Below are 24335 nucleotides of genomic sequence, written 5' to 3' on the forward strand. Positions count from 1 at the left end.
GTTTTTCCATTCACAGTCAAATCTAACACTTGATTCAAGTTAAAGACTCTCTGATAAGCTTGGTAAAGCTAACCAACATGGAACTTTCAAATTTTGTGAGTGGGTATGATTTCTAATTATATTAGAATATAACAGAAAATATAATTACTCTACATTAGTTAAATCCAGTACACCACAAGATGAATATTACACCTTGTGAATGTGATTTCTTAATGAACACCACAAGATAAATTACCCCTGCCATCACTTTTAGGGACCTCGAGTCATCTTTTATGTACTCCTTATGTTTACCAGTCACTGAAGAAAATGGTTTCATTGAACACTTACCTTAGATATTTTTCAAATCCGTATTAACTTCACTGCACTTTGGTTACTGCTATAGCAGCTATGAGGGTGCAAATATTTGCTAATAACTCTTCCTTACATTTATAGTGTAGCAGGGAGAAACTCAAATGCCTTCAGGGGCCAAGCAGGTGAAAGAAATGTGTGAATGACCTGAATAAAAACGAGTGTTGGGAACCCTGGACACTGGAGAGTAGTCCTTTCCAAAGGAATAAAATTAAACATTAAAAAAGCCAACTTTATACAAGTATTAACTCAAAATGGATCATGGAGTTAAGTGTAAAACATAAAACTATACAACTTTTAGAAAAAAAAAATGGAGAAAATCTTTGGCATCTAGGGCTACGGAAAGAGTTCTTAGATCTGACACCAAAAGCACAATGCATAAAAGGAAAAATTGATCAATTATACCTCATCAAAATTAAAAACTGCTCTGCAAAAGGCCCTGTGAAGATGATGAAAAGAAGGTACAAACTGGGTGGAAATATTTGTAAACCACATTTCTGACAAAGAACTCTCAAAACTCAATGGTTAAAAAATCCAATTAAAAAATGGGCGAGGGACATAAGGAGAAATTTCACTGAAGAGGACATATAGATGGAAAATAAGCACATAAGATGTTCCATATCATTTGCCATTAGGGAAATGCAGATTAAAACTACAATGAGAAGTTATTACACACCTATCCTAATTGGTCAAAATAAAAAATAGTGACAACAGAAATGCTGGTGAAGATTAGAGAAACTGTATCACTCCCATATTGCTGGTGGACTGAAAGATGGTACAGCCACTGAAAAAACAGTTGGGCAGTTTCTTTTAAAACTAAATATGCAATTATCACATAACCCAGTAATTGCACTCCTGCTTATTTATCCCAGAGAAATAAAAATGTAGGTTCACAGAATGTTTGAACAAACATGATACACAAATCGTTATAGCAGCTTTATTCATAATAGCCCAAAACTGGAAATAACCCAAGTGAATGGTTAAACAAATTGTGGAACATCTATACCATGGACTAGTACTCAGCAGCAAACAGGAATGAACTGTAGACATACACAACTTGGGGGAATCTCCAGAGAATTATGCTGAGTGAAAAAAGCCAACTCCCCAAAGTATATACTCTATGATTCCATTTATGTAACAGTCTTAAACTACAAAATTACAGAAATGGAGAACAGATTAGTGGTTGCAAGGGGCTGTGGAGACAGATACAATGGGGAGGTGGTGAGTGTGAAAGGAAGGTGGGTGTGGCTGTGTGGCTATAAAAGGGCAACGTGAGTGATTTTTATGGTGATGGAATTGTTCTGTTTCTTGATTGTGGGGGTGGGTTCTTGAATCCACACATGCAATAAAATTGTATAGAACTAAATACACATGCACACACAAATGAGTACAAGTAAAACTGGGGAAATCTAAATAAGATTGGTGGATTGTATCAATGTAAATATCTTAGTTGTGATGTTGCACAATAGTTTTCAAAGATATTATCACTGGGGGAAACTGGGAAAAGGGTGCATGGGATTCTCTCTGTAATATTCCTTACAACTTCATATGACTCTATGGTTATCGCAAAAAGTTTAATTAAAAAAAGTATCATAAGGGCTAAACCAAAAATGACTACAGGCTGAATATAGCTCACAACCACCAATTTGCAACCCGAGATAAGGTGTTTTGGACCTATATCCCATCATTTGCTTCTCACAACATTTGTGTGAGGCAGGCATGACATCTAATATTCCCATTTCCCAATAAGGAAACTTGGTATCATGAAGTTAAGTGTCTTATCTAGCTCACAGGCTAATAAGTAGTTTTAAATTCCATAATAAGACATCATTGGTGTATAACTTGGGGACTGTTTTAGGGAGGAAAACAATTTATGGTTGATTCTGATTTCAGCCTAAGAAGTTACCAGTTAACTTACATGGGGTAACATCTCGATGAAAGGATGTATGTTGGCTTCTTTGGCTGCTTTCACAATCTCATCCTGTGATACGACCCGGCTGTTGTCTCCATAGGCAATATTCTCAGCAATGCTGCAGTCAAACAGTATGGGCTCCTGGGACACAATTCCAAGTTGGGCTCTGAGCCACTGGACATTGAGTTTTTTTGCTTCTTGACCATCTAGGAGCTGAAAACCAAAGTCCACAAACTGTAAGAAGAGCTTAAAAGCAAAACAAACAAACCAAACCTAAATAGTAAGTAACTGGATTAACCATTTGGAGGACAGTTGCATGTGTGCAACAACAGTTGTGAAATAGCAAGCCATACAGCCTCTAAGCACTTAAACTGTTGAAAGCCAGCATGTCCAACAAGATGAGTTTTCTAACTTTTAGGCCATCTTGGTCTAAATTGCAAAATGGTGTTCTCGCATCTTTGGCCCTGTCATTCCATACTCCTCTCTTTGTCCTTATCTGCTCTCCTCCAGGCATCTGTGCCCCTCAGACCTGCTGTCCCTTGAATGATTCCAACCTTTCAACTTTACTATATTCCCCTTGCCCAGGCACACCAAAAAAAAAGCATGGCCCCCAAATTCTGAAAGTTGGCTAACTCCGGTCCGACCCCTACCTCTGTTCTCCCTGAGAACTGCCAACTTTAAACCTCTTCGACTTCCCTTTTCTGACCACTGAAGTGTAAGAGTTCAGCAGAAAGTGAGCAAGATCCAAAGAAAGTGCACTCGGGAGAGGGTTTTTGGTGGTGGTAGTTTTGACTTTTTGTTTTGTTTGCTATAAACAGGAGGCATGGTGATTCACAGACTAATGCCGCTTTCTTCAAGGTCAGAAAGGCTACACGTGAAGGAATAGACACTACAAGTCCAGCCAGTCTTGATAAACATAAAATATCCACCATAGTATTAGTAGCCCATACCTACAGAGTGTGTTGAGCTGGTTTGCCTGTATTTATATCTATATAATAATTTTAACAGAAGCATAAGATTTCCTGGAAAGAAATAACTAAACAAGGTTTAATACTCTGGTGACTGTCTAAATGGGGATGGGCTCACCCCACACCCTGATTAGAGAGAGAATGACTTAGACCAGGACTAGGACCAGGTCAGTGGGTGCCTTGCCACTGTAATGAGAGATGCTGTCATTATCGGTAAGAGCAGGTCTTCATTCGTGGAAGAGAGCCAGGGGCTAGTTACCAGAAAATAAATGATGAAAGCCAAACATAAAAGGGCTGGAGGTTGAAGATCGAAGTCAAAGTCAGAAAGCCTAGAGTTCAGGGTTAGAGAGAGAAAGCAAAGCAAAAGGAGATGGGGAGGGATTACGCAGCCACCAGTGTGTCTTGGGAGTCTACTTTGAATGTTGGCAGGAGTTTGTGTTTTACCTTTACAAGCCAGTAAAATGGGTGTTCTCTCAGGAGGGTCAGGTTGACTCAAAGGCCCACGGCATGGTAGGGTCAACTTTAAATCCTGTATTTTCTGAGCCAGATTAAATGCCAGATATTCAGCCCTATGGTCCCCATATATTTACCTGGTTATGGTGTCAGTTTGGGGTTTATAGAATGTGGTCATTTTTCAGATAGGATTACTCATCTTCACTTGTCCAGTTTTTATTCATCACGACAATATTGGTTTGATCACTTAAAATAAAGTGTAAAACCCAGGTTACGAAGAAAGTGTGCTCACCACTGTTCCGCCCATGGGGTCGTAGAACCGCTCGAGGAGCTGGACCACTGTGCTTTTCCCGCAGCCACTGCTGCCCACGAGGGCCAGTGTCTGCCCCTTCTTCACCTCGAGGCTCAGCCCCTGAAGCACTGGCACTTTTGGCCGAGTGGGATAGTTGAACATGACTTCATTAAATGTCACATTTCCTTCAAACTTAACCTAAAAAAAAAATGTTTAAATGTTGCTATTTCAATTGGTTTGATAAGTATTGTAATAAGAAGTATTACTCCAAGGAAACTTTACCGAAGACTGTAGAAGACAAACACAACATTTACATACAGTACAGTGTTGGCACCAGTTAATATTGATAGCAAGTTGTTATTGTATAAAATGAAGATGGGAGATGGGGAATACAGGAAATTAGATAGAACACTATATCAGAGAGAACTGTTATCTAAACTCAGTGACTGGTTCATTTCAGACCAATATTTAGCTTTCCCAACTATTGATTCTGAGACTGGAGCCAAGCCAGTAGCTGTTCTGTCTTTGGTTCAAAGGCTTGAGCATTTAGCAGCAGTTTCTACTTGCAGTCTCAATAGTCAGCCCTTGTCTCAAGCCCTGGAAGCCACTTTATATCAATCACTGGGCACAGGAATTTTCTCAGAACGTGAATACTTGGGAAAGTCCCAGAAAGGCTGTATAAGTCCCAATCTCTACCCACATTGCTTCTACATCAAACAGTGCAACAGCTTGTGTAATGTAGAGAACACTCAGAAATGAGTCTGAGTTAACTTTTTGGATGGCACAGGATTATAGCTCACAAGAAGTAGCCTTCTTACTAATTAACTGAGCCATTACAAAATGTTATAACTAAAGGCAACTTGCTAATTGCATTTACATGACAGAATTATATTATGTACCTTCATGCAGAAGTGACTAGCAAAATTCATGGAAATTTAGTTGTAGTACATACAGATTTTTTATTATATATGTATGTGCTAACCTTCAGAATCCTTTAAATCTCCTATGAAATTTTAAAATATAAGGAAAATAGGCCACATATTAGCCATATAAATATCACAAAGTAAACTTAAAATATGTCAATGCAGTCACCACAAATGTATCCCTTAGTTACAACTTTGCAGACAGCAAACCTTTAGGAAAAAAATTAAGTACTCATCATGCAGCAGAGAACTCACAGGCCTCAGCCCCTCTTCACTGTAGCTATCAATCAAAGGTTGTCTTTCAAACAGCATGAATAAGTGGGCTGCAGACAGCTTGGCTTTGGCATAGTCTGGAGCAAACGAACTAGCGTGTCCTAGAGCCACTGCACCAAACACCATAGCTGAAAACACCCTAGAGAGAGGTGGATGAATTTAAATATTAGCTTATATAATTAGCTACATGATGTTTTGAAAAACACCCAAAGGTGTTCTGTTTACTAATATTTATCTTTTTATTCCCTTAATCATCCCTTTTACTTCTTCTTATGCCCTTAATGCTACCCCCACCCCATCCCCTAACCCCACCATCTATACCATCAAAATCCAGAAATAAAAGAATTGGAGAAGATGGAGAGGCAAGATCCACTGCCCGAGGGTTTGCTTTTTCTCTACTTGTCTCCCGGTTTTCCTTAGGAGCCTTAATTTCAGAGAGTTAATGTAACTTTCCAAAGTTCTTCACTTTCAGAAAGTGGCTTATAACTGAATCTGATATATAATCTCAACTAATTTTAATAGCTAATATACCCTGTCTAGAGTCGAGGGAACTGAAGCACAGAGTGCTTAAATGGCTTGATCATTTACGAATAAGGAATGATTATTTCCTATTAAATCCATGGCTTGACTCTCAGTTTGTGGTTTTTTCTATACTAACTTTTGTGATAATAATAATCACTATAACTAAGGATTTTATAGTAGGGATAATAAACCTTTAATAGAAACAGATTTATTTTTCAATTACAGCAACTACTGACACTACCCCAAAACAAAGTTGTCCCAATAAAAATCTCTTCATCTAGTAATAAGGGAGAACTATAAAACAGAATTTCATCTTCTCAAACTTCTAAATCTAAGATATAAAATGTGTTGTTGTTGTTTTTAACATGGGAGGAGGGTATAGTAAGGATCTCCCTAGTATTTAATGATAGGGTACCAAAAATTAAATTTTAAGAAAGTTATGAATAACCCACATTTGGCTGCCTAAATCCCAAGTGATCTGTAATCTTGTTTTTTGGCATGAAAGATTTAAAAACTGTCTGCCTTTTATACAGAATTTACTATTGTAATGGTTTTTTAAAAAGCAGGGCCAATTATCTCAAATGATTTTTTTCTAGATTATAAAGTTGTACTCTTAAGTTGTAATTCCCGGCTGAGTATTTCTATTTGTCCCTCCAAAGCCACTTTCCACTTTCAACCGTTCTCCACCTTGTACCATCCTACTCTGTCCCCCAGGAGGCTGACCTTCATGAACTGCCATCAAAAGGTTTTCTTGTCCTCTGGCTTCTGATGTCGTTTGGCCAGTGGAAGACACTAGCAGGGGATCAGAGAGTTGAAGGCCAGGGTGTTTTTTCCTTTGGCTTCTTTCTATCTTGCCAGGTTGCCATAGTGTTGTTGGTATCTCTCCATCAAAGAGCACAGAAGGCCCCTATGTTAGGATCTGAAAATCTTTCCCTGCTCTTGCCCTTTAGTCTTAGGGTGGTAGTAGCTGCTAGCTGGATACTGCTGGTGTGTTAACAGCTCCCCTGGGTACTGCTTTGTCCCTTGTCAGTTGATCTTAACTGACCAAGTTAAGGGGAAAGCCTTTGTTAATAGACCCTATAGCAAATTCTCTTCAGTTTCCCATTTGCAGTACCGTCTGTTTTCATGAGTCTCAAAAGCTCTTCTTTAAATTTTGGATGAAAGCAAAAGAACAATGCTTAAACGTTTTCACTTTTCTTGATCCTTTCACTACGTTAAAATCAATCCACCAGAGCAGAAATATGCCAAATGATCTTAAAAAGAGTGGCTTCCCTTTTGCAAGACTGAACTGCTACCTAATTGAATGTACTTAGTATATTTTACAAAGAAGAATGCATCAATCAGAAAGACCATTGGTCAGCCTGAGAAACCAAGAAAAAAAGAAAGGCAAGAAAGCAAATGTTGCAGCCCTGGTGAGGGGAGAGAGAGCCTTTGCCAAACTTTAAGCATTCCCACCCTGCTGCCAATGCCATCATTTGGTTTCAGGTAAATAGCAAACTAACCCTTTCTTTTGAGTCCATGCTTACCAGCACACTTCTAATTATTTATTTCTGCCTACATTGTACAATGAGAAAATTTGCTGGTCTGACTGGAGTTGTACATATAACTAAAATTCTGGTTTATGATCATTTCCATGGCGTGGTTAATTTTAGTCTGCTCGGATGATTAAACTGCACTCGGAGAGTTAACAAGTTCAGATTTCTGTGCCTGCAAGGTTGAGTACTGTGGTAAATGCAGCTCTTGACCTCACCTTTGGCCAAAGGAGACCTTTTTTTTCCTACTTGAAACTTTTGCGTAGACCAATTGAAGCCCCATAATAGAATAATCTTAATATTTTAAAAGCCACTTACATAATAACATCTCGGAAGCGCATATGTCCATTCACTACGAGATAGGCCCCGAATCGAAAACAACCAGCATAGGAAAAATACATAAATGCTTGTGAAATACTAAAAGTAATTCCATAGATGTGTGCCTTCCGCACAGAATTCCTGAAAAGCAAATGAATATATTCATAACAATCTCTTTGGTCTCCCTTAGCACTGTGTAGTGGAAAGAACATGACTTCCACGACTGGCAGACCAAGGCTTGAATTCTGGCCTCTAGTTACGTGAGTTTGGGTCAGTGACTGAACCTCTCTTAGCATCAGTTTTCTTATTCATACAATGGGGATAATCAGTATAATTCAGAATTGTTTTGAGAACTAAATAAAACTATGTAAATGCCTAGCACAGAGTCTACTGACCAAGCAGTTGCTCAAGTGACAGTTGCTATTATTAGTATTACACTGTAATATTAAATAACTCAGATGTTAAATCCCTGTGATGTAAATATGGTTATTGTGTCAAAAATATTTCAAATGTCAAAAGTAGAACTGAAGTTTGAATTGTCTGCAAGATGTGATTTCTGTAATACTATCATCTAGTCTCTTGTAAGTAGTTATAATCTCATATCAAAATTCATCTTTCATAGTCATGAAAAATAGGGCCACTGAGGTTTATATAGGCACACACCAGAAGTCCTTCTGTGAGCTACACTCAAATTCAATTTGTTTTGCACCCTTTCTAACTAGACCTCCTGCTATACTTTATCAGACTTTTAAATCCTCCAAAAGAACTTTAATTTATTTACTCTTAGATTAGAAGGAAGACATTTGGCAAGAGGAAAAATTCAAAGTATTACTTATTTGGATTGTTTAATTTACATGCTCTGAGCATGTTGTTACAATACTTAACATTACCAAAAACTTTACAATACTATTATATCTTTAAATTATAACCAAATTAATAATTAGCATCAGCTTTATACTCTTCCTTAATTCTCTTGAAGTACAAAATAAACCATAAAGTTATAGGTAATGGCCCATGTATATTTATATGTTAACCATCAGATGGACAGAAGAAATGTAGCTGTATGCTCTTTAGTATTGTAGCAATTATACATAATTGAGGAGATGGAATAAATTGAGAATTTCAAGGATCCCTCTTCAAATGTGTATGTGTTCAAAACTATTGTTCCATTCTACAAATTTGTAATCTAGATTATGTTCAATTTTGTTACTGTTAAAATGTATTCATTTATAAAAACAGGCCATAGGGGAAACAAGTGGTAAATAGTGCCACAGGGAATTTCTTGAACTCCTCAACTGGAAACCAGTGAAATAGGCTATAAGTCTGTGTATTCAGAGTGGGCTGGATCTGGTCCTTATCCAGAAAACAAATGAAACATTTTAACCAAATAACATCTCATCTTTGGTTCATTCTACACCATCCAAAAAATAAAAATTTGAGCAATTTTCTAAAATAATGCTTTATCCTAATCACCTAGGTGGGTTATACATGTTACTTACATTGGCAACAAAATATTGTATTGTTCTCTGTACCTTTGAGCTCTTGGAGATTCAATCTTTTTGTTTTTGCAAGAGATGTAAAACTCCAATCCTGCAGCCCAGATGCATCAGACACTTATTTTCAGTGAGATGATTATTGAAAGAATGTCATCTTTATAGTCATACCATTGTTTGGAACAGCAGAGTTTTTACTATCTTTTGGGGACAATAATTCACTCTTAGGGAACCATTGGGTTCTTATTAACAGTCATACATTTATTACCTGTAAGGCCCGTACAATTTATCGACATACATCGATTCAAATTTTCTTTCCTGGGTCAAGGATACAACTGTCCTTATATTTTCTATTGCCTCTGTTGCAATCTGTAACATAGAACAGACCATCGTTAGAAGTGAGGCTTTTACTTATGAAATAATTAAAAATATAGGATTTAGGGCTGTGTCAAAAGAATCCTGAAGGTTATGTTGACAGGTTTTAAGTTCCTCCAATGTGGACAGCAAAAGACATATGTGTTCTTCAAGACCAGTTTGAAGAATTCTTAATAGCACTTCTGGTTGTGCTAAGTATGGTGGGCAAGTCTTCATATGCCTGGTCACCCAGGGAGGCCGACCACCTTAGGGCAAAAACAGTGCCCTGGGCACCGCAGACGTGATTCTATCCCCAGCCCTGCCAGCTGGCAGTCATGTGACTGGCCTAAGTCACCACCCCTTTGGGTTGCTTTCTTCATAGGGTAGGATCTGGGAAGAGAGGATTAGGCTAAGTGATTTCTCAGGGCCTTTTGGAGATGCCAATCTTTTCCTCCCTGAGAACACCCCTTCTTAGAGAAACTGTCTACCCACAATTGGGAAGGAGATTCCAAGAACAACATGACCCTGCACACATGGCCATAACTGATTAAACCAGGGATGGACACCTGATTGAAGCTTGACCAATCTGATTCATTTTCCTGGACATGGAGGGGACTGCTTCAACTGGGAGGTCCTGCGAATTCAGAGGCTAAGGTCACCACTTGGGGTGCCACAGTGGTAAATGTAGGAAGCTGATCTGAATATGTAGAAATTGAGAATGGAGCAGATGTGTAGACAGACTCAAAGACTATAAAGATTGTGGCTCTAAGAGAGGAGCTGGTGGGTGAGTTTCCAGTTAACCCAAACCAGCCAGAGCAGTTTTCTGATTCTTACAACCAAACAGCCCTTCACTAATGTTAATAGTCTGTGACTTAGCTATTTTACCTAAATCACAGTTCAGAGTTTGAGTCATCTAAATCACTAGTGCAGGAAGCAAAAGATTTTAAGTTTTTGTTTTACCAGCTTTGAGATAAGACTCTTACCTCAGTCCTCAGCTTATATAACCAGGAGAAAGCAAGGTACTTGATACTTTAGGCCAAATAACTTTATATCTTTATTATAATTGAAAACCTAACAGATGGTATTAATAGCCAGAGTAGAGAATACTTACTGAGCTTTTACTATGTGCCAGTTATTACCTCATTTACTGACATGATCTCATTTAGCCTCACAACAACAGTGTGAGGTAGATGTGATTATTCTTACTTTTTTGGATGAGGGAATTGAGGCTTAGAAAGGTTAAATGACTTGCCCAAAGCACTAGAGTTAGTAAGTAGGAGAGTGAGAATTCCATACCAAGCCATTTGATGCTAAGTCCCTGTTCTTAACAGACTATGATATTCTGCTTCATCTGCTTTGTAATTTACACGAGAAACTATTTGTTAATGATGTTACAGCCAGCTATTGATTTTGATGTTCTGGCCATGGATTAGCTGCTTTGTTAAGTTAACCCTGGTGCAGCAGATCCCTAGTCTCATTAATTAGGCTGGGCTTGAGGCAGGATACATACTGTGCAGCCTCCCCAGCCAATTGCCCAGCAGCCAATAACTTCCTTACCAAGTCCTTTTGGAAAAATGGGAATGGGAACATACCCGAACTCCCTGATGCACTTCAACCATGATTAATGTACACCCAGGTAAACAGGAGTTTTACCTTTGGAATGAACAATTATTTGGGGAGTTTCCCAGGATCTTCTTTCTAACCTTATTCTCTCAGTTAATCAAGAGTTGACTGAGTAAACAAAATTGAGCTATGATTGAATTGCTGATAATTAACATTTAAAATATCCAATTTCTCATATTAAAAAAAAAAACCCCTGTTAGAGTATCTACTAAAAATAATCTCAGACTCATTAGTCTGAGTTATTCATTCTCTGATCCTTAGATAATATAGTATTCCTGGAAGGAATGTAAGACATTATCTGGAACAATTTCTCATTTAACAAAAGTGCAAAGTGAGGATCAGAGAAGTTGGGGATCTTTCCCCAGAATCATAGACCAAGTAGCAGAACCAAAACTAATAACCCAAGGTTTTTGTTTTGTTTGCCATACTGATCAATTCTAACTGTACTACTACTACCAATAATTTTTAGTGTCGTTAACCATTTTTTAAAGTTGACTCCATTATCTTAACTAGATGCAAGATGTTTTCTTTCAAGTAACTAGTTCAAGAAAAATTTATTCTCCTTGTATCTAATTGACAGTTTCTCCTTCTGAAATGTGGAAAAAGGGGGTTCAAGAGGGAAAGAAAGATCCTCTTTGCTGCTTGCTATGGTACATTAGTCTTCCTTTCCCTAATAACTAACCCTGTGGATTTAGATACATTTAAACACATAGAAAGAGGCCATCTAATAGAGTAGTTAAGAGCTTTGAAATCAGACAGACTTGGACTTGTCTCCTAGCCCTACCTTCAACTTTTTAAAATTATTACTTTTTATTATTAGAGAAATTGTGGGTTTGTAGAACAATCATGCTTAAAATACAAGATTCCTTGAGTTGGTATGGTACATTTGTTACAACTGATGATAGCACATTTTTATATTTGTACTATTAACTATAGTTTAACTTAGGGTTCACTGTGTAGTGTAGTTTCATGGACTTTTTTCAATTGTTATTTTATTACCATATAAAGAACCTAACACATCCCCCTTTTAACCATCTTTAGATATATATTCCAGTGCTGTTGACTATGTTCACAGTGTTTTGCTACCATCACTGCCATCCATTACCAAAACATTTCCATCATTCCAAATAGGAACTCTGTGCTCTATTCCCACCCTATGCTCTTTGCCCCGCCTGTCTCCTGGTAACCTGTATTCTAGACTCTCATTCTATTAGTTTGCTTAATCTAATTACTTCATATCAGTGAGATTATACAACATTTGTCCTTTTGTGTCTGGCTTATTTCACTCAATATGATGTCTTCAGGGTTCGTCCATGTTGTCATGTGTATCAGAAATTCATTCCCTTTTATGGCTGAATAATATTCCGTTTTGTATATATCCTTTCTGTTTATCCATTCATCAGTGGATGGACACTTGGGTTCCTTCCATCTTTTGGCAACTGTAAATACAGCTGCTGTGAACATCAGTGTGAAAATATCTGAGGCCCTGCTTTCAATTCTTTTGTATACCTAGTAGTGGGATTGCTGGGCCACATGGTAATTCTATACTTTCTGAAGAACGGCCAAACTCTTCCACAGCAGCAATACCATTTTACATTGTCACCAGCAATGAATGAGTTTTCCTATTTCTCCACATCCTTTCCAACACTTGTAATTTTCTGTTTTTTTTTTTTTTTTTGTATTTTTTTTTAACAGTAGCCATTCTAGTGGGTATGAAATGGTATCTCATTGCGATTTTGGCTTTTATTTCCCTGATGGCTAATGATATTAAGCATCTTTTAATGTGCTTTTTGGTCACTTGTATGTCTTCTTTGAAGAGATGGCTATTCAAGTCTTTTACCCATTTTTCAATTTAGTTGTTTGTCTTGTTGTTAATTTGAAAGATTTCTTTATATATTCTGGATATTAAACCTTTATCCAAAATGTTGTTTCCAAATATTTACTCCTGTTGTGCAGGTAGTCATTTACTTTCATGATAAAGTCCTTTGAGACATAGATGTTTTTAATTTTGATGAGGTCCCATTTATCTATTTTTACTTTTGTGCTTGTGGTTTCGGTATAAAGGGTAAGAAACCTTGCTTAACACAAGATCCTAAAGATGCTTTCTTAAGATGTGTTCTTCTAGCAGGTTGATATTTCTGACTCTTATATCTAAGTCTTTGATCCATTTTGGGTTGATTTTTATATAAGATATGAGGTACACGTCCTCCTTCGCTCTTTTGCAAATAGGGAGCCAGTTTTCCCAACATTTGTTGAAGAGACTGTTCTCTTCTAATTGAGTGGTGTTGGCACCCTTGTCAAAAATCAATTGGCCCTAAATGTGAGGATTGATTTGTAAGCTCTCAACTCGATTCCATTGATCTATATGTCTGTTCTTGCACCAGTACCATGCAGTTTTGATTACTGTGGCTTTGTAATAAGTTTTAAGATCAGGAAGTATGACTCCCCCAACTTCATTCTTCTTTTTCAAGATGGTTTTGGCTATTTGGGGCCCCTTATCCTTCCATATGAATTTGATGATTGGCTTTTCCATTTCTGCAAAGAAGGCTGTTGGAATTTTGATTGGGATTGTGTTCAATCTGTAAATCACTTTGGGTAGAACTGACATCTTAACAATATTTAGTCTTCCAACCCATGAATATGACTGTCCTTCCATTTATTTGGTTCATCTTTGAATTCTTTTAGCAATGTTTTGTAGTTTTCTGTGTACAAGTCCTTGATATCTTTAGTTAGATTTATTCCTAGATATTTGATTATTTTAGTTGCTATTGTGAATTGAATTTTTTTCTTGATTTCTTCTTCTGATTGTTCATCACTTGTGTATAGAAATACTATTGATTTGGGGGTGCTGCTCATGTACCCTGCCACTTTGCTGAATTCATTTATTAGCTCTAAAAGCATTATTGTGGTTTTTCCAGGATTTTCTGTACATAGACTCATTCCATCTGCAAATAGGGAAATTTTTACTTCTTGCTTTTCAACTTGGATGGTTTTCATTTCCTTTTCTTGCCTCACTGCTCTGAGTTGAACTTCCAGTGTAATGTTGAATAACAATGGTTGAATAACAAGTGGGTACCCTTGTTCCTGATTCTAGAGAACAGCTTTCAGTCTTTCACCATTAAGCAGGATGTTAGCTGTGGGCTTTTCATATATGCCCTTCATATTCTTGAGGAAGTTTCCTTTTATTCCTAGTTTTCTATGTGTTTTTATTAAGAAGCAGAGGTGGATTTTGTCAAATGCCTTTTCTGCATCAATAGAGATGATCATGGCTTTTTCCCTCTTCATTTTGTTAGTGTGGAATATTAACAAAATTTTCTTATATAGAACCACCCTTGCATACTTGGGATAAATCCCACTTGATCATAGTGTATAATTCTTTTAATGTACTGTTGGATTTGGTTTGTTCATATTTGTTAAGGATTTTTGCATCTATATGCATAAGAGATATTTTCTTTTCTTGTGGCATCTTTATCTGGCTTTAGTCTGAAGGTGATGTTGGCCCCATGGAAAGAATTAAGGAGTGTTCCCTCTTCGATTATTTGGGAGAGTGAGCAGGATTGGTGCCAGTTCTTCTTAGAATGCTTGGTAAAATTCTCCCAAGAAGCCACCTGGTCCTGGGCTTTTCTTTCATGAGAGGTTTTTGATTACTGATTCAATATCTTTACTTGTTATTGGTCTCTTGAGATCTTCTATTTCTTCTTGAGTCAGCATAGGTAGTTTCCATATTTCTAAGAATTTGTCCATTTCACCTAGGTTATCTAATTTGTTGGCATACAGTTGTTCATAGCATCCCCTTATAGTCCTTTTTATTTCGGAGGGATCGGAAATAATGTCCCCTTTTCATTTCTGATTATAGTTATTTGCATCCTCTCTCATTTTTTGTTTGTCAGGGTAACTAAAGGTTTGTCAATGTTATTGATCTTTTCAAAGAACTTAACAGTTGGTTTTGTTGATTCTATTTTTTTTTTTTTGTTCTGTATTTATCTCTGCTCTTATCGTTGTTATTTCCTTTCTTCTCCTTGCTTTGGTTTTAATTTGCTCTTCTTTTTCTCATTCTTCCAGTTTTGATGTTCACTTTCTGATTAGAGATCTTTCTTCTTTTTAAATATAAGCATTAAGAGATATGTATTTCCCTCTCAACAGTGCCTATTCTGTATTCCATAAGTTTTGGTCTGTTGTATTTTCATTTTCATTTAACTCATGATACTTCCTAATTTTCCTTGTGATTTCCTCTGTACCCCATTGGTTGTTTAAGGGTACACTGGTTAATTTCCATGTGTTTGTGAATTTTTCCATTTCTCCCTCTGTTATTTATTTCTTGCTTCATTCCACTGTGGCAGAGAAGAAACATTGCTGATTTCAATATTTGGGAATTTACTGAGACTTGTTTTGTGACCTAAGATATGATCTATCCTGCAGAATGATCCATGTACACTGTTTATTCTGTTGTTGTTCGGTGAAGTGTTCTATATATTTTTGCTAGGTTTAGCTAGTTTAGAGTGTTGTTCGAGTCTTGTATTTCCTTATTGATCCTCTGTTTAGATTTCCTATCCATTATTGAAAGTGGTATAATTAAGTCTCCTACTATTAATGTAGAACTGTCAATTTCTCCCCCACATTTGTCAGTATTTGCCTCAGATATTTTGAGGCTCTGCTATTAGGTGCATATGTATCTGTAATTGTTACATCATCTTGTTGAACTGACCTCTTTATCAGTATATAATGATCACCGTTGTCCCTCATAACTGTTTTTGACTTAAAGTCTATTTTATCTGATATTAGTATAGCTACTCAAGCTCTCTTTTGGTTACTACTTGCATGGTGTATTTTTTTTTTTCCATTCTTTCACTTTCAACCTGCTTGTGGGTACAGATAGCATATAGTTGGGTCATACTCTTTTTATCCATTCTGCCAATTGCTGCCTTTTGACTGGACAGTTTAATCTATTTACATTTAAAGTCACTACTGATAATGCACGACTTTCTTCTGCCATTTTGCTATTTAGCCTTTGTAAGTCTTATAATTTTGGAAGTTCTTTGTTACATTGTATGTCCAAAACTATAGATTGATCATTACTTTTTATGCAAATGCATTTTAGCACCTGTAGGAAGTAAGAAGTGGTGTTATATACTGTGGTAGTTTGGAGACTCTATGTACCCCAGAAAGATCGTGTTCTTTTAGTTCATTCCTGTGAGTGCAAATCTATTGTAAGTGGCATCTTTTGATTAGGTTATTTCAATTGAGATGTGACCCCATTCAAGGTGGGTCTTAGTCCTCTTACTGGAGTCCTTTATAAGAGGATAAAACACATACAGAAGCTAAGAAATGAAATTGAGAGATGCTTACAGAAAAAAAAAAAAAAAAAACCCAGAGACGCTAAGAGGGAGAGAGACACCTGGAGGAGTTTATAGAAAAAGTCACAGATGGAGAAGCCAGAAGCTGAAGCAATAAAATCTGGGTGAGAAGGACCAGCAGACATTCCTATGTGCCTTGTTATCTGACAGAGAAGCCCAAGCTCTCTGGTAATTGGTCTTCAGAGAGGGTATCATCCTATTGATGACTTAGCTGGGACACATTCATGGCCTTAGAACTGTAAATTTGTAAGCTAATAAATCCGCATGGTTAAAAGCCAGCCCATTTCCAGTGTATTGCATTCCAGCATCTTTGGCAAACCAGAACACATACCAAACAGACACTACAATAACACAGGCTTTTATAATTACCCAAATGGCTACCTTTACCACAGGTCTTTATTTCTTTATGCCACTTTGAGCCACAGTCTAGTGCCTTTACTTTTCAGTCTGAAAAACTCCCTTTAGCATTACTTGTAGGGCAGATCTAGTGGTGATGAACTCCCTCAGCTTTTGCTTATCTGCGACTGTCTTAATGTCTTCCTCATTTTTGAAAGAAAGACTCACAAGATAGAAAATTCTTGGTGGGCATTTGTTCCCTTTCAGCACTTTAAGTATTTCAACCCACTGCCTTCTTGTCTCCATGGTTTCTGATGAGAAATCAGCCCTCAATCCAATTAGGACTCCCTTGTACATAACATGTTGCTTTTCTCCTGCAGCTTTCAGAACCCTCTCCTTGGCCTTTGCATTTGATAGTGTAATCAGTATATGACAGGGTGTATTTTTCTCCATGCTTATCCTTTTTGGTGTTTTCTGGGCTTCTCGGATGTTAACATCCTTTACTAAGTTTGGGAAGTTCTCTGTCATTATTTCTTTGAATATTCCTTCTGCCTGTTTCTCTCTTCTCCTTCTAGGACTCCCATAATGTATATATTGGTACGCTTGATGGTGTTCCGGAGATGTCTTAGGCTATTTTTGCTTTTAATATTTCTTTTTTCTTTCTGTTCCCCAGCCTGGCTCATTTCAAGTGTCCTGACTTTAAGTCCACTGATTCTTTCTTCTGCCAGCTCCAATCTGCTTTGAAACCCTCCTGGGAATTTGTCATTTCTGTTATTGTGCTCTTCAACTCCGGTAGTTCTGTTTGGTTTCTTTTCTGTCTCTTTACTAAGATTCTCATATTGCTCATTCATTGTTGTACTGTTACATTTTCATTCTTTCTCTGTATTTTCCTTCATCTCCTTGAGCATTTTTTACATCATTTTTTAAAAGTCTTTGTTTTGTATATCCACAGTTTGGTCTTCTACATTGTGTTTTCTGGATTTTTATCTCCTTCCTTTGGATGGACCATCAATTCCTGTTTCTTTCTTTGTCTTGTAATCTTTTGGTGTACAATGAACATTTTAATATTAAGGAATGTTAACTCTTGGATTTATTCTCTTTAATGTATGTTTCTTGATTTTATAACCAGCTGGAGATATGACTGAGATTTTCTTGTGTGTCAGCCCTCCTATCAGGAAGATCTGCCCAAGGCAAATGCCAAGTGCAGGGTCCTCCTGGTATTTTCTGGGCCTGTGTCTTGTCTTGGGCCTTGCTTGCTAGTTGCTTTGGAGTTCCCTGTTTACAGGAGTTTGAATATCCCCTCTACTTCCCAGGAGACAGACCTTCTCCCTCTCCCAGGAGTTTATAGCAGGTAAACCTTTGTCCCAGGCTGTCTGCTTCAGTTGTTTCTTACACTGCTTTGTTTTTTCTCAAGCTGTTTTTGCCTGGAGGGCCAATTCTGGGAGACAGGGCATGCCTGAGAGTGGTTGCCCAAGTCAGCATTTCCCAGCCAGAACAAGGCCAGGGACTCATGAAGGGGTACAGGCCAGCTCCAAACTGCCTTGGGTAGAGGATTAGGTAGGGTCCCAGAAGCTTCTTTCACAGATCTCCAAAGCTACGCTTTCTTGACATGCTCAGCAAGTGCAATCCTTCACCTGTCCCCTGCAGCTCTGAGGAAACAAAGTGTCTTTAAGTCTCCTCAGCCACCTTTGTCCAGGTTGGAACAACAGCTGCCCTCAGAGCAGGGGCCCCAGCAATTTGAAGTCACTAGTCAAAAGCCCTCATCAGTTATGAGCCTGTGCGCACTACTGATCTTGGTGAAGTGGATTTTTAATGTCCCTTCTGTCACCAGCAAGCTGGCCAAGAGCCAGACAGCACTGAGGCCTGCCATGAGAGTAGGGGATGGGTGCCAGTAACTGCCATGCAGAGAGAGCAATTTACTGTTCTTTACTGTAATTTACCACCTCTCCCTCTCACTCTTCCCTGGATGCTGTATAGCTTTCTGCTGGAGACTGGAGTTTCAAAATGGTTTATTCAAACAGTTCCTGCCTGTTTGATAGTTGTTCTAGTGGAGGAACTGTATCCTGGAGCTTCTAACTCTTCCTCTTCCCACAATCCTCTCCCTACCTTCAACTTTTGTTTGAACCTCAGTTTCCTCATTTGTTAAATTGGCATAATGGTACCTGCTTCATAAGATTATTTTGAGGATTTAATGAGCTGGTGCATATAAATACTTAACACAATAACTGCACATAGTAAACACTCAAGTAAATGTTAGCCCAATGGCCATTATAATTAGAACCACAAAATTGCTGCCTGGTGACTGCATACCTTTATTATAGAAACACAGCCAAGAAGAAAAGAACTGTTTCTTAAGTATTGGCAAATGTCCTACCTTGAACAATTCACTTATATTCTCCAGCTTACACTCTCCTCATCTGTAAAACAGCAGTGATATTTGTCCTAACAATGACATAAGAATGCCCTATGTAGGATGAAATTGGATGAAATGCAGTATTGAAGAATCAGAAGTTCTTATAATTACCACATATTAAGTGCTTTCTGTGGGATAAAAGCTTCCCACTAATTATTTCATTTGCAAATTCCACACATTACTAAATACAGTAAAATATTTCATACACAATGTTAACAATTATTAGTTGTAGTGAGTACATTTAATTATTAAACATGCCTGTACAATAAATAATTCAAATAAAACATATGTCTAGAAACAATACTTACACTAGCCCTTGCCTTATTTTACCCACCTTTCCAGCAGTTTCCAGTTCTTTTTTATCTCTTTTGGCATTTCCAGCCAACATTTTCATTTCAACAATTCCTGATACAGCAATAATCGGGACAACTGATAACAACAAAAGGGTTAACTGCCAGCCATAGATGAATGATATGATAATACCAGTTCCAAGGTTAGCTGTATTTTGTGCAATTAAAGCCAACCTGGTTCCTGTGGCCTGGAAGAGAAAAAAGAATAGAACAGCTGTGTATTAAGTTCCAAATCCATTAGCTCCAGCCCTTGGCTTCTTGGTCAGAATCATGAGAGTGTTTTGTGCCTGTGCTAGCCTTTCCTCAGTTTCATTGCAATAAATCCAGAGACCTGTCTTTACCTTTGATGCACTTAATTAATGATGCTCTGGTAGGCTCTTTTTTTGTTATGCCTTTAAACTCTCATCCCTCTCCTGCCCATTGAATTCAATATTACATAATCAAGTAATTAATCTGTTCTGTGGATAAGCTGTGGGGCAGACTTAGTTTTTCATGAAAACAACAAAGGGAAACTAATTCCACAGTATGCTGGTAATTTTAAAGACCTTTTGCATCAAATGTATAAGAGAGAAATTTACATACCCAAGAGAGCAAACGCCATAATTATACCTCTCATAAAACAAGGGCTGTTGTGGAGATTACAGTCGACTGCAGCCCCCTCCTTTGTGTGGGAGCAGTGACCATCAGAGACACCGATCTCAGCTCCAGCGTTGGAGACCCAGGCCAGTCAGTGCCCAGCATTCCCCTGGAGACAGGTATTGGTTTAGGATTGGGAATGTGGCCCAAATTGGCCCAATTCAGATTTGAGGGAGGGTTTTTGTTTGGCAGCTGAGGTACAGGTGTGTGTTTTCTTTGGATGGATGGAAAACAATGAAGTGTGTGGCTCTGCTTGCTACTGGAAGCCATTTTATGACCACAAGGGGAACCAGCCTTAAGATGAAGCCAATGCTGAGAATGGAAAGCCACTCAGAGCCACACAGACAGAAGGAATTTGGGTCCTTGATGACATTTTTGAGTCAGAGTGTCAATCACCATTGTTTAAGCCAGTTCGAGTTGGGTTTTCTGTAATTTCCATCTGAAAGCAACTGATACATTTATGCATTATGTTTACTCAAAACCATACTTACTCCTTGGACTTGGGATGCATCCGTTGCAAGTCTTGTAGAAAGTGCACCAGTACTGTTTTTATGATCATCAAACCAGCTCATGTCCTGTGGCACAAAATACATCTTGAAATTAGTTCAAAATTAAACTAAGCAAAACAAAAAACAAATGAAGCATCCCAAAGTTCCAATGGTAAAGTATCCACACTTAATTTGGATACTGGAGAGACTTCACATGCAATGTACAGAGCCCTGGTACCTGTAATTAAAATCGTATCTAAGACACACTTTATTGTTCCTTGTGGAAAAAACAAAAACAAAAACAAAAAAAACAAAGCACAGTAAAAGCACACACCCTCAAAGTCCATCAGGACCCAAACTCCCATGCTGCCCCCTGCAACACAGAGAGCATCATGGATTTGGGCAGGCAGATGGGTTCCAACCAGTCTGCAGTTGAGCTCCCTGCCAGCTTCACTTGAGGTTTTGGGGATGTGTGGGCTGTTGAGATTGAATCATGTCCCCCATAAAGACATGTTCAAGCCTGAACCCCTGGTCCTGTGGGAGTGAACCCATTTGTAATAGGACCTTTAAAGATGTTACTAGTTGAGGTGTGAACAACATCTCTGAAGATCCTATTTAGATAAGGCTAAACAGAATCAGAGTGGACCTTAATCCATACGACTGGAGTCCTTGTCAGTAGAGGAAATTTGGATTCAGTCAGTGAGTAGGAGCCATAAGTAGTAGAAGCCAGAGTCAGAAGTCAGAGGCCAGAGAAGAGGCAGATTGGTATGTGACAGAGGAACCCCAAGGATTGTGACAACCCAGCACCATAACACTTTTCCAGGAGAAAGTATGGCTAATAGACGCCTTGATTTTGGACTTCTAGTATCCCAAACTATGAGCTAATAAGTCCTTCGTGTTTCAGTCAACCAGTGTGTGATATGTCGTAACAGCCCTGGCATACTAAGGCAGTTTTGGACATTCCATCCAACCACTCATCACAACTTGCACTACTGGCACTTCTGCCCTGATATGGTGTTCTCTCTCATAAAGCTCGGAGGATGGTGAGCTGGACACGGCTCTTTCCTCTAAGCTCTGGACAGAAGAAAAGAAGTCCTAATTTCTCACCAAGCTTTTTAATTTTTTTAACAAGGGTCAAAAGAGAGTATGTCTTAGATACTATTTTAATTATAAGCTATTCATCCATAGCATCTTTTTCTTTCATATAAAATAATTTTCCCTACATAGCAACAGATACCAAAAAAAGTTTGTAAACTCAGATTTGCTCAAAATATAATACCTGCGGTGTGCCCTTTTGTGAACAGGAATGTAATAAATTCCTGTCAGTTGGATGGATTATATTTTGACCCTCTCTCTTAGGCCTTCTCTAAAAAAAAAAAAAAATAGAAAACTCATGTTTGCACATTTTCCCAAATGTTCTGCTCTAGACTGTAGGCTTTCTCAAGGGAGCAGATAAATGCATGTTATAGCCCCAGATACCAGTACACCTTCTGGTACATAGTAGGTAATGATTGAATTAATAAGTGAATTAAGGTGAAAACAGAGCTCAAATCAGAAACAAAGCTCAATTACCAATATTTGGGAAAACCTACAGTTGTATGGTCAATTGTGGGACATGAATGTTACCAACCACATGTTCCTGGTTTCCCATTTAAAAGTATCCTGAGTCTCAAAGGACTAACCAGGGTCTGTTCTGGATCAGAGAGAACAGGTCCTTGAAATGACAATATCCACATAGATAGAGAGAGTTGCAAAATAAGCCAAATAAGCCAAAATTAAGCCAAATCCTATGGAGCCCTGAGTGGTCCTTGGATATTGAAGGACCAGGACAATTTGCAGGACCTGACTAGTCCCAGCATGAACATCCTGGGCAGAGTGGGGGGTGGAGGAGGGGGGATGCATGGAACACATGAATCATAGCACATCAGTAAGAACAGGAAGAAACATAAAATGAAAGAAATGTGGAGAACAGAAGGCGTTCCCCAGTGCACACACCTGTCTCAGCATTGCTTTAAAAGCCATCGACCGAAGCCTGGTGGTGAGGATCTCTCCAGCTTTCCCAAACGTGAAGCCCTGGTTGAGAAGAAAGAGTATTGTCGTTTTTGGTCATCACTAGTATTCACACACAAGTGTAAATAAATACATCAATTTTACATTATTCAGACATTAAATAATCAAATATTCAAATAACAAAATTCTAGGATCAAATACTAATTCAAAGTCCCACCTTAAAATTCATGTATGGCTAAGTCATTGGTATGAAATAAAATCATAATATGGAAGGGAATTTTGAAAATGTCCAGCTGTGGCTCCTGATCTATTCTATATAGGTTTATTTTTTTGAAACTTCCTAGGACAAGATCTCAGTGAGAAAGACACTGGTATTCAATTACAACTTTCAGTGTGCTCCTATACTTGAAATAAAACAACTGAAAACGTATGCAAGAAAATTCCACCCTGGAATACCTTGTGGCTTGTGATTTAGGGGAAGGGTAGGTGTCTGCTAGCATCAAGCTCCAAATGAGCTGGATCCCTGTCACAGCAAACCACCCCCCTCTCCCCCGGCTCTCAGATTTGGGGACAGTGAGGCTCCTCTTCCTCCCCAAGCCTCCTTGCCAGTGCTTGGTTGTGGGGAACCCGGGATGGGTGGGAGCCTCCAGGCATACTGTGAGTGTTGGTGCAGGCATGTGTAGTGCACTCTGTGGAGCACACAGAGAACTCTTTACCAAGCCAGGAGAATCAGTGATCAGTGCCCAGCTGACTCTGCCTTAAGTGTCCCTTGTCCAGGACTATACTGTTCTCATCTCCCTCATTCCTTTGGCGTCAGGCTGCTAATATGGGCATCACAGTTCTATGCCTCTGCACACTGTTTCTGCAGCCCCAGAAGCACATTTATCTAATTAGCCCCAGTCCCTAATACACTAGCGCTTGGAGCTAGATCAGATCATTCACTTGTCACTAGCAAGGCAATGATATCTAAATAAAAAGTTAGGTTTACTTTCATCATTGGTTCAACAATGAAAAGAGAAAAGCACACTGGGAAATTTCTGGAAAACATTATTTTGCTGACTAATGGATTGTTTTTGAAAGGCTTGTGTAGTGCTCACTGGGTTAAACAGACAACAGAAATTTGGTACAAGTCTAACTAGGTAGGAAAGTACAATTATAGCAAGTTTCACTAGTTCATTTTGGCCAAGTCTGCAATGTCAGAATGCAAAATCACATACATTCTTTCAAAGAGCTGGTCAATTAAGTAGGAAAAAGAGAAATTACTTGATACTGTGTAAAGAGTAACAACAAAAAAGACAATGCTATTGCACTAAAAATTTTTCCAGTTTGCAACTGATTGAATTTTACTACTTATTTCTCCTGTAAACTCAAGGCTCTTTTTCCCTTGGTAATGAATGTTTGCTGAGGGCAAACTTGTAACATGATTTAGAAAACAGGAAAGCCATAGTCCCTGCTGCCAAGGAACCTGTCCTCTAACATAGCCTGTGTGCCAACTGCATTTGCAATTCATTTGGTCTAAGGATTTGGAGCTCCATTAGCTTTTAATTAAGTTCTCTAATTGAATATAGACTTGGTAAAAAGGGCAAATCATGGGTACCCACCTGAAGGAAGAAAGTGAAAAAAGAAATAATTCCCAGACCTAAAAAAAGTAATGAGAACATGTTGCACTTCTGCTGCTTCACTTCATCGTCCCCTGGTCCAAAAATCTATAAAAGAACATTTTAAATACCCACTTGA

At 38.3% G+C, this 24335-nt stretch overlaps 2 protein-coding genes across 6 annotated transcripts in view; one reads left to right on the top strand and one right to left on the bottom strand.

The window, feature by feature from the left end:
* The window catches only part of CROT (carnitine O-octanoyltransferase), a 154289-nt gene that overhangs the window by 62479 nt on the left and 67475 nt on the right, over window positions 1–24335 (top strand). The gene's annotated exons all lie outside the window — the stretch shown is intronic.
* Window positions 1–24335, bottom strand: part of ABCB4 (ATP binding cassette subfamily B member 4) — a 78076-nt gene that overhangs the window by 1703 nt on the left and 52038 nt on the right. For all 5 annotated transcript variants that reach the window (XM_037836564.1, XM_037836565.1, XM_037836566.1 and 2 more), the window contains 9 exons: window positions 24200–24304; window positions 22584–22661; window positions 20592–20675; window positions 19449–19652; window positions 9303–9403; window positions 7542–7682; window positions 5152–5308; window positions 3974–4171; window positions 2267–2473 (listed from right to left, as the gene is read on the bottom strand). In XM_037836564.1, coding sequence (XP_037692492.1) covers window positions 2267–2473; window positions 3974–4171; window positions 5152–5308; window positions 7542–7682; window positions 9303–9403; window positions 19449–19652; window positions 20592–20675; window positions 22584–22661; window positions 24200–24304 — 1275 coding nt within the window. The remainder of the gene's footprint in view (window positions 1–2266; window positions 2474–3973; window positions 4172–5151; window positions 5309–7541; window positions 7683–9302; window positions 9404–19448; window positions 19653–20591; window positions 20676–22583; window positions 22662–24199; window positions 24305–24335) is intronic.

The sequence above is a fragment of the Choloepus didactylus genome, chromosome 5 (assembly GCF_015220235.1).
Source record: "Choloepus didactylus isolate mChoDid1 chromosome 5, mChoDid1.pri, whole genome shotgun sequence".
In the NCBI taxonomy this organism is placed as follows: Eukaryota; Metazoa; Chordata; class Mammalia; order Pilosa; family Megalonychidae; genus Choloepus; species Choloepus didactylus.